The following is a 9,114-nucleotide window of genomic DNA, read 5'->3' as shown; positions in this document are numbered from 1 at the left end:
ATCGCGAACCCAGTTTCTGAAACGATCAAAGTCCAGTCGTATGTTTACGTTTATCGCGTTTTTTGTCTCTCTATTCAGATAAGAACCTAATATTATGTCCGACAACTGTACACACAGGTTAATCATACCATGATGGCAGTATAAATAAATTGTAATTTCCTAATGTAATACCCGAGCGGGCGCCACTGGCGGTGGCAGTATGATCGCAATTTGCTTCACGCGCGCGCTCTCTATTACGGGTCCCCTCTCTTTCATAGTCTAAGCCTCGTATAATGAATGTTTCCTTTGATTTTGAAGTTCAAATACGGTCACTTACAAATTAGGCGTAAATTTTTTGGGGTTAAAACTGCCACTATTGTTTGTATTTAGGGAAGGAAGAGAGAATGAGAGATCGAGAGGGGGTGCGGCGATGTTTATTTTTAAAAAATACTTGCTGAATAGGGCAAATGTGGTTTATGATATTACATAATTTTCCTGTGATAATGGCACGCGATTATGCGTAAAGTTTCAGACACTATTGTCATAAATACCATGAAAAAACAGAACGTTAAGAGAAGGATATCGAAACATCATTGCAAATTTGAAATAATTCAAAAAAAAATGGTCTTAATGACTTGCACCAATTTTTCGAAATATTTAGATTTTATTTGAAAAAAAAATTCTATCTCAAGATAACACCCTAATTTTCTTATTTTTTTATGAGCTCTATGATAAATTTTTCAATTTAGATTATATACATTGGTAGGGAGTGGGCCTTTTGTTCCCATTTCCCGATAGGCCTTTTGGGGTCCAGTCCGATACTGGTCCTTGGGAATAAACAAAGTAAAAGCTGTCATTGCTTTATTTTACTATTCTACAATTCGTAGTCGTTCTATCATCACAATTCGGAAGTGGGTAGGTTTTGGTGAACGAGTTGAGGACTGCATCTAAAAGAATAACATTTTGGTAAAGAGAATACAGTCATAGCACCTACGATTTTTACTCTTGCAGCGTATTGTGTCTGTCATCCAGTCATCTGTCGCTACGCTGTCTACGCTGCAGGTCACTGTACCCTTTGGGCATTCAAAGCCGTAGCAGTTACGCAGGTATGTCTTTTCATCGTTGTTATTATCTAGAATTAACTTTCCTAAACGCTATTAGGAACAATCTGTTTACTTACGAAGTGTAGCTGGTGTGGCCGCTACTAAAACCAAACAAACTAATAGACACAAAACGGCTCTCATTGCAATCATCTGTAAGCGTTCAGTTTCCTTCAATTACAATATTTTCGGTATTTATAATGGCGATCAAAATCTCCCAAAAATTGCCTTATCAATTGTGTATAAAGGTTGTTAATTATAAGCAGGTAAATAGAGGTCAATAATTTAGATTTTATGTTTTCTTACAGGTAAGAAACCTGTAAGAAAACATAAAATCTAAATTATTTACCTCTACTTACCTGCTTTATATAATAAATAATTTCCATATGGAGCAATACATCAACAAAAGTTGTTAATTATATAAACAAAATGCTTTCGCTTAGTAACAAATTATGCGGCCAAGGTTGCAATCGGGTCAAAAAACAATTCGTAATAAATATGAAATAAAAAGTGATCTAAATAATACTCTTCGAAGATCTAAGGTTGAAGTGCAGGGCTTTATCATTTAGGCAATATAGATAATGGCGTATTAGTCTAAGCGGTACATATTAAAAATCGAAAAAACCTTACGAACAATGCAGAAAGCAAGCCACTTGCCATAAACGATGTGTATGTCCAACAGATCGATTTGACCTGCAGCACTCTCTCCCCCCACCCCGTGTAACTAATATATGGCGGCCATTTAGGAAAAAAACTGTCACTGACTAAAAAATATTTATATTTCAAAGATGGCATGCGGCTGATCGTTTAAGGATAATTTGAGGTCGCTGATTTCAAATCTGCGACCAAGAAATCAAAATTAAAGAATCTTATCTATAATTATGCAGATCTGGAACAAGTTGAATCAAAATTTTCACAAAAAACTCACTTTGTATAGATGATGCGAGAGATGATGTTTCCAAAAAACAAAAATATTACTCACAAATTCAAAAAAACTAAAAAAACTAAAACTGAAACTGAAAAATTGTCTTTGTTGAACAGTGGAAAGTGCGAGGCGAAGCCGAGTTATTGACCGTTACAAATCAGAGCGAGTCGAGGTGGTAGAGCCGCCACCGCCGGAGCCGACCGTATGTTTCATCAAAACCAAACAGTATTATCAAAATTAAACAAGTATAAATTGTGCACAACTCTTGTGCAGATAAAGCGCATTTTTTTTTAACCGAAATAGCTTTTGTTCTGACATCACCAATGGATATATTTCTTGCAGACGTCTCAATTGCCCTTTGTGAGTACCCTCTTCCGACAATCCGTTCTTGAGGTGTAAGGGAATATACCCGATCACGAAAAGAGGTCGAGGAGGAGGGCTATGGTTGGAAGAAATTAATTCATTTCGTTGAGACCTTTCATTAGAGTACCATGAAGGATAAAAATAATTAAAGCTTAAATTTATCTATTAAAATTTGGTTTTTTTTATCTCAGATTTGAAATCAGAGACCTCAAATTATCCTTAAAACATTACTCGCATGCTATCCTTGAAATACAAATATATATTTTTTTAGTCAGAAACAGATGTTTTCTTAAATAGCCGCCATATTGGTTCCACATGGTGGGGGAATGGGGTGCAGCGGGCCAAATTGATCTATAAGACATAAAAATCGACCATACCACACGGCATGCTTTCTGCATTATTCGTCATATTTTTCTGTGTATCGCTTAGACTAGGTTCCCGACCCGATGCTGGCAGGGACCTCGCGATACAAAAGAAACTTTAATTAGATTTCATTCCATTCATTTCATTTTCACGATGGGGATCTCGTAAACCGTAAGAGATACAAAGTTATGCAGAATTTTGTGCTTATTAATTTGTCTATTCATAGTTACTTATAACTCCACAAATAGCGAAGTATATGGTGGCATATGGACAAAAAACCGAAAATTGTCATTTTCGAAAATGCACTAGCGTTCATTTATTTTTAAAGATTTCAACAAATAACTTAGCAATTTTTTCTCAGCTTTCTGATGGTGCTAAAATAAAACAAAATGTGCTATATTTTACTAATTACAAACTTTGACATCTCTATTCGTAATTTGTGTAGATTTGGGTGTACGATTTGAGGAGTACATCTGAAAGAGTAAAAATTGTGGTAAAGAGAATACTGTGGTGTTATACCTACCATTTTTACTCATGCAGCGAACTGTTTCATTCCTTGAAGTGTCCGTCACTTCGTCGTGTTTAGCGCAGGTCACAGTACCCTCTGGGCATGTAAAGCCGTAGCATACCGCTTCGTCACTGTTATTATCTAGAATTAACATTCATTAACGCTATTTGGAACAAGCTGTCTATTTACCGGGTGTATCATTTAATGGGCTCTCCTCCTGAATGAACGATTTGAGGAGTACATCTGAAAGAGTAAAAGTTGTGGTAAAGAGAATACTGTGGTGTTACCTACCATTTTTACTCATGCAACGAACTGTTTCTTTCTTCGAGTGATCTGTTCCTTCGTTTTCTTTGGCGCAGGCCATAGTACCCTTTGGGCATGTAAAGCCGTAGCATTTCCTCATGTATACCGCTTCGCTACTGTTATTATCTAGAATTATAACATTCGTTAACGCTCTTTGAAACAAGCTGTCTATTTACCGGGTATATCCTTTGATGGTCTGGCCTCCACCAAGACCAAACAAACTAATAGACACAACACGGCTTTCATTTTAATCATCTGTAAGTGTTCCTTCAATATAAAAAGATTTCCTGTACTTATATAGTGGCGATAAAAAGCTCCCACATAAATATTTCTTATCACATATGCACAAAGGTTATATTCTTACGTAAACAAAATGATTTCGCCCAGTATCAAATTTGGTCAATGTTGCAATCCGGTCAAAGATCAATACGCAACATATATGAAATAAAAAGTAACATTTAACTAAATAATATACCCTTCAGACTACGAGGACGTCTAAAGTACAGAGCCTTATCCATTTCGGCAATGTAGGTAATAGCGTACCTGCTTTGATCAATAAAAACAACATTTAACAAGTTAAAAAAGTAATCCTAAACGATTTACATAAAGCGCATTTTCACTTGCATTCATTTCCCATTTTTAAGATGCAACTTCTGTTAAAATCGTAAAAATCCGGCCACAAATATGAAAGATAGCGTTGCATATGTTCAATCCATTTTTGACGTGCTACTTCAATTTCAGTTTATAAGAAGAATTTAATTGTAATGCTTTCATAAATAAGAAAGTTTGCACTGCGCATGCGCAAATCTAAATTTTGAAACTGGCGTTTGATTTTCCTTTATTCCAAGTGCCTATGTATCAAATTTCATTTAAATACTTTTATAAATAAAAAAGGATGCAATTCGGTTTATAAATGGTCGAGATGCGAAAAGGGCACTGTGAATTTTGAATCGATTCGACTCACCTTTTGGCATTGCGTATTTATAGCTAAATCTATGCCCATACTGAAGTTCATGCAATTCAGTTCATAACTAACGGAGATGTCAAAGCGATCGGACATTTCTAAACAAAATTATCGTTCACACGGACAGATAGATGGACAGACAGACAAAGGAACAGACGGGCAGACCAACAGACAGACGAGAGACAGCAATGCAAAATTATAACCGATCTCTAGGATCATTAATAAACGGCAAAAGTGTAAAATTATGGAACATATTATGTAAAAAACGGTTTTTTGGTTTTTTTACAATAACTTTTTTAGCAATAAACGCAGAAAAAACTCCTTCCTTGATGCAAACCTCGACACCATAACGAACCAAATAGCGAAAAAAGGAGAACAATAGCTCTTAAGATAAAGAACTAGTATCGTCTCAACCAACGCGCGGACGGACAGACGGACGGACGGGCAAAGTGGCCACAATAGCGCCTTTTTTATTTTTGTGCAAATGCGCTAAAAAGGTACAGAGCAAGCCCCTGGTGGTCTTGTATCTACTGGTTTATTGGATTAGACGATGAGTTGAGAGTATGTTTACAACCACTTCATTTCGTTCTTGAGAAATTTGAATTTAAACTGGGTCGTACAGTCAGGCTACTTACCTAGTCAAGTAAATTGCACAAAAAGAGGTAGTGGTTGGTTGTATGTGCCTGTAGCCTGTTGTAGGTAGTAGTAGATGGTTCAAAACTTTGATACACTGGCGAGTTTTTTAGGGGGTGATAACCCCAAATTTCAATTTCAAGTTTCAACTTCTGTCGATTTCTTTTTGTGATGGTAATTAAACAATAAATATTACCCATACGTCCTTTTGACTTGCTTCTCAACTCACTCCGAAGATATCAGTTGTGGTTCGGTGACGGATGCATGGTCGAAGTGACTAATTTTTTATTAACAATTCTTACAATAACAGCAACTCCAGGAAATGTGTTCTGTTTAAATCGTTATTTGAGAGCAACTATGTGCCAAGAAAGGTCCAACAATGTTGCATTGCTAAATGTTCTTAGAGTTAACGGTCGGTATCTACGAGGGCTGTCTCATAAGTAAATGCATTATTTTTTTAATCCGCGTGGGAGCCGGGAAAAGTCTGAGAGTCGCGGGGAATTTGTGTTTGGGTGAGTAGCAGCACTGTAAAATTTTTATGCGTGTGCGTCGATCGAGTGAATTCTCAAGTTGCATATGGAACGTTATGTCAAGGCAAATGGTTTCTCCCTGGCGCTACTCATTCATTGAAGGGACAACATCACTCCATGTCGAACAACGAGGTGTCGCCCTTCCACTTCTCGCGCTCAGAGATTCACTACTATAACAAAACAAAGAACGAAGGGATTTTGCCATAGGTCTAGTTAATATAAGGTCTCTCTATTTTACTTATTACAAAGTTTACCATTACAAATCGGAGTTGTTTTGTTGAACGAGTCGAGAAGTACATCTGAAAGAGTAAGAGCTATGGTAAAGGGAATACTGTCGAGGTACCTACGATTTTTACTCATGCAGCGAAATACTTTTTTCTTCCAGTGATCTGTCAATTCGGCATCTACGGCACAGGTCACAGTACCCTTTGGACATGTATAGCCGAAGCAGTAAGGCACGGGTACCTCCACATCATTGGTATTATCTGGAGTCACAGACAACATTGTTGTGGTCTGGCCTAGAATTAACATTCGTTAGCACTATTTAAAACAATCTGTCTACTTACCCAATGTATCCTTTGAGGGTCTGGCCTCCACTAAAACCCAACAAACTAATACACACAAAACGGTTTTCATTTTAATCATCTGCAAAAGTTCAGATTCATATAATGTTACTAAGATTTCGGGCATTTATAGTGACGTAAAACGCCACCAAAATATTGGCTTATCGATTGTGTACAAAGGTTGTCGATTATGATTTAGCCCAATAACAAATTATGCGGACAATGTTGCAACCGGGTCAAAGAACAATTCCCAACAATGTTTATTTTACGATATATAATACCATAGTGTAAGAATAGCACTAAGATAATACATAACCACTCTTGCTTGTGTATTTACTCCTATTTTATTCCTGTATTACAACATTATTTCTCTTTATTAAAGATCCTCAGATCCTTTATGGTTTTGTATTGTCGTCCGTCCGTCCATCCGTGTGCCCTATAACTCTTTTTAAAAGTGGCCGATTGTGTAGAAATTTGATGTGCGGGTACTTTGGACATTATGAACGGACGCTATTGATTTTCAGGAAGCTGGTTCAACAGGAACAAAAGTTATAGGACTAGTGAATCGGGATCACGAAAACTGCGCACTCAATATACTAGAAGTCAATATATTTCACTTCCTAGGTCATGTATCGAGTTCGGACTTTCGCTAGGTTATTCTCTATGACTCTTAGATGTGTAATAATTCAAAATATCTCTTTTCTGTGTTTTGGTCAAAAGTTTGAGAGCAAAATGTACCCAAAATTATTCTTTACACATGAATTTGAAATTTTACAAGCTTTCAAACGCATTATCTTGACGCTAAAAGAGTACATCACATGCACATTTGATAACCGCGTGTGTGTGCAAATATGTTAAATTCTTTTTCTGAGGCCACGTGGATTTTGATCAAAACATGTAAAAATCGTTATTTATGCACCAAAATCGTTGGGAAAAAGACCAAGAGCATTATCCCAATGACCAAAACAGCGTTACGATCAAAATCACTTTTAAGATTTTCTGTATAGCCATTCTTTCTTCACATTGAACCCATAGTCCTTCAAAATAACGACTCGTTTTGCTGTTGATGTATTTGCTTCCAATTTATAGCCCCTCATTCTCGCTGGAATAATGTCAGTAGATTATTTCCACTGACCACTATAGTAATGTTTTGATTGGCTAGAACGTATATGAATGACTGAAATTGAACATTTCTATTGGTTTTGATAAACGTCAAAAAATAATCATAGAAACAGTATTGTCGCATGTTCTGAATGTCATTGTATATCATTCTTCGCGGCACATTTGAAATAAGAATGACATCTGTTTCACTTTATCTACCCTCACGGTCAATGAGCGACTTAGCCTACATATTCAAATTTATTAAAATGTCAATTAATAGTATAAAATACATGCTGTTATTGCTTTATTTTCATATTTTACTAATTACAAACTTTGACATCTCTATTCGTAATTACACATTTTACAGATTTTGGTGAACAATTTGAGGAGTTCATCTGAAAGAGTAAAAGTTGTGGTAAAGAGAATACTATGGTGTTACCTACTATTTTTACTCATGCAGCGAACTGTTTCTTTCCTTGAAGTGTCGGTCACTTCGTCGAGTTTAGCGCAGGTCACAGTATCCTCTGGGCATGTAAAACCGTAGCATTTCCTCGTGTATATCGCTTCGTCACTGTTATTATCTAGAATTAACATTCATTAACGCTTTGGAACAAGCTGTCTATTTACCGGGTGTATCCTTTAATGGGCTCTCCTCCAGAATGAACGATTTGAGGAGTACATCTGAAAGAGTAAAAGTTGTGGCAAAGAGAATAAATACTATGGTGGTACCTACCATTTTTACTCTTGCAACGAACTGTTTCTTTCTTCGAGTGATCTGTTCCTTCGTTTTCTTTGGCGCAGGCCATAGTACCCTTTGGGCATGTAAAGCCGTAGCATTTCCTCATGTATACCGCTTCATCACTGTTATTATCTAGAATTAACATTCGTTAACGCTCTTTGGAACAAGCTGTCTATTTACCGGGTATATCCTTTGATGGTCTGGCCTCCACCAAGACCAAACAAACTAATAGACACAAAACTGCTTTCATTTCAATCATCTGCAAGCGTTTCTTCAATATTACTAAGATTTGCGGTACTTATATAGTAACGCCAAATAAATTTTCTTATCACATGTGGACAAAGGTTATATTCTTACCTCTTACGTAAACAAAATGATTTCCCCCAATATCAAATTAGGTAATGTTGCAATCGGGTCAAAGATCAATTCGCAACATATATCTATGAAATAAAAAGTAACATTTAAATAAATACTATACCCTTGAGATTTCAAAGAAGTCGGAAGTACAGAGCTTTATCTATTTCGGTAATGTAGGTAATAGCGTATGGGTGTCCCTCTGCTTTGATCAATAAAAACAACATTTAAAAATGTTCCAAAACCCACTCGTGGGTATTGCCGCTAACACAAAGTATTGAAACGGTGCATCGTCATCGAAAGCACACAAAATGTCGAATCTGCATATTGAAGCAGGTCCACGTCCAGAGAAAGAGAGGAGTTAAATAAGTAAAATAAAGTTTCAAAGAAATATTACCATACATAAGAAAGTTGGCTATGAGCGCAGTCTGTGCAGTCAATGCGCACGCCCACATTGTTTTTACCATGTGCGAAATGTTTGCCTTTACTAGAATCATCTGTGGTTAAAATTTCAAAGAAATGAGGAGCGTCTGTTCAAAACCAGACATGTCCAACTTCGAATGAATTTCGTTTTTCGACTGTTTCCGAAAGATTTTATTGAATTAAATACGACTGTGGTAACAGAATTGATCAAAACAGATCATGTCCCTTGTAAAATGCATAGCGAAAGTAGAGCGTTTGATCAAAAT

At 36.5% G+C, this 9,114-nt stretch overlaps 3 protein-coding genes across 9 annotated transcripts; all 3 read right to left on the bottom strand.

The window, feature by feature from the left end:
• Positions 1 to 825: 825 nt before the first annotated feature.
• On the bottom strand, positions 826 to 2,066 carry LOC116172214. 5 transcript variants are annotated; one of them, XR_004145610.1, is made up of 4 exons: positions 2,008 to 2,066; positions 1,160 to 1,232; positions 974 to 1,111; positions 826 to 926 (listed from the first exon to the last, which is right to left on the bottom strand). XR_004145610.1 is itself a non-coding variant. In XM_031489376.1 (4 exons), the coding sequence occupies exons 1-4, from the start codon at positions 1,737 to 1,739 to the stop codon at positions 841 to 843; spliced, it is 327 nt and encodes a 108-aa protein (XP_031345236.1). In that variant the 5' UTR covers positions 1,740 to 1,806; the 3' UTR covers positions 826 to 840. The 5 variants fall into 5 exon arrangements, 2 of the variants coding, with proteins under 2 accessions (XP_031345236.1, XP_031345235.1); XR_004145609.1 differs by lacking the exon at positions 2,008 to 2,066 and adding an exon at positions 1,714 to 1,769; XR_004145608.1 differs by lacking the exon at positions 2,008 to 2,066 and adding an exon at positions 1,439 to 1,697 and having other exon boundaries at positions 1,160 to 1,307.
• A 1,051-nt stretch (positions 2,067 to 3,117) lies between these two features.
• LOC116172682 lies at positions 3,118 to 8,387 on the bottom strand. 3 transcript variants are annotated; one of them, XM_031489929.1, is made up of 5 exons: positions 8,252 to 8,347; positions 3,530 to 3,667; positions 3,428 to 3,481; positions 3,254 to 3,379; positions 3,118 to 3,203 (listed from the first exon to the last, which is right to left on the bottom strand). In XM_031489929.1, exons 1-5 carry the CDS (start codon positions 8,328 to 8,330, stop codon positions 3,157 to 3,159), a joined length of 444 nt encoding a protein of 147 aa, XP_031345789.1. In that variant the 5' UTR covers positions 8,331 to 8,347; the 3' UTR covers positions 3,118 to 3,156. The 3 variants fall into 3 exon arrangements, with proteins under 3 accessions (XP_031345789.1, XP_031345788.1, XP_031345787.1); XM_031489928.1 differs by lacking the exon at positions 8,252 to 8,347 and adding an exon at positions 3,718 to 3,847; XM_031489927.1 differs by lacking the exons at positions 3,118 to 3,203; positions 3,254 to 3,379; positions 3,428 to 3,481; positions 3,530 to 3,667 and adding exons at positions 7,620 to 7,727; positions 7,776 to 7,913; positions 7,960 to 8,013; positions 8,066 to 8,203 and having other exon boundaries at positions 8,252 to 8,387.
• Positions 4,946 to 6,402, bottom strand: LOC116172683. Its single transcript, XM_031489930.1, has 3 exons — positions 6,235 to 6,402; positions 6,016 to 6,186; positions 4,946 to 5,967 (listed from the first exon to the last, which is right to left on the bottom strand). Exons 1-3 carry the CDS (start codon positions 6,356 to 6,358, stop codon positions 5,903 to 5,905), a joined length of 360 nt encoding a protein of 119 aa, XP_031345790.1. The 5' UTR covers positions 6,359 to 6,402; the 3' UTR covers positions 4,946 to 5,902.
• Positions 8,388 to 9,114: the final 727 nt, after the last annotated feature.

This window comes from Photinus pyralis, unplaced genomic scaffold (assembly GCF_008802855.1).
Source record: "Photinus pyralis isolate 1611_PpyrPB1 unplaced genomic scaffold, Ppyr1.3 Ppyr1.4_LG5, whole genome shotgun sequence".
NCBI lineage: Eukaryota > Metazoa > Arthropoda > Insecta > Coleoptera > Lampyridae > Photinus > Photinus pyralis.
The sequence above is the reverse complement of the archived record's forward strand: the minus strand, read 5'-3'. Positions and strand labels throughout refer to the sequence as shown.

What these genes read in the sequence shown, in the direction of transcription:
- LOC116172214 (XM_031489376.1), bottom strand. Translation starts at nt 1,739, where the DNA reads ATGGCAAGTGGCTTGCTTTCTGCATTGTTC. An exon ending in GGCCACACCAGCTACACTTC is followed by an intron (nt 1,112 to 1,159) that starts GTAAGTAAACAG and finishes AGTTAATTCTAG; the next exon opens with ATAATAACAACGATGAAAAG. An exon ending in ACGCTGCAAGAGTAAAAATC is followed by an intron (nt 927 to 973) that starts GTAGGTGCTATG and finishes TTATTCTTTTAG; the next exon opens with ATGCAGTCCTCAACTCGTTC.
- LOC116172683 (XM_031489930.1), bottom strand. Translation starts at nt 6,358, where the DNA reads ATGCCCGAAATCTTAGTAACATTATATGAATCTGAACTTTTGCAGATG. An exon ending in ACCCTCAAAGGATACATTGG is followed by an intron (nt 6,187 to 6,234) that starts GTAAGTAGACAG and finishes TGTTAATTCTAG; the next exon opens with GCCAGACCACAACAATGTTG. An exon ending in TCGCTGCATGAGTAAAAATC is followed by an intron (nt 5,968 to 6,015) that starts GTAGGTACCTCG and finishes TTACTCTTTCAG; the next exon opens with ATGTACTTCTCGACTCGTTC.
- LOC116172682 (XM_031489927.1), bottom strand. Translation starts at nt 8,330, where the DNA reads ATGATTGAAATGAAAGCAGTTTTGTGTCTATTAGTTTGTTTGGTCTTG. An exon ending in ACCATCAAAGGATATACCCG is followed by an intron (nt 8,204 to 8,251) that starts GTAAATAGACAG and finishes TGTTAATTCTAG; the next exon opens with ATAATAACAGTGATGAAGCG. An exon ending in CCCATTAAAGGATACACCCG is followed by an intron (nt 7,914 to 7,959) that starts GTAAATAGACAG and finishes TGTTAATTCTAG; the next exon opens with ATAATAACAGTGACGAAGCG.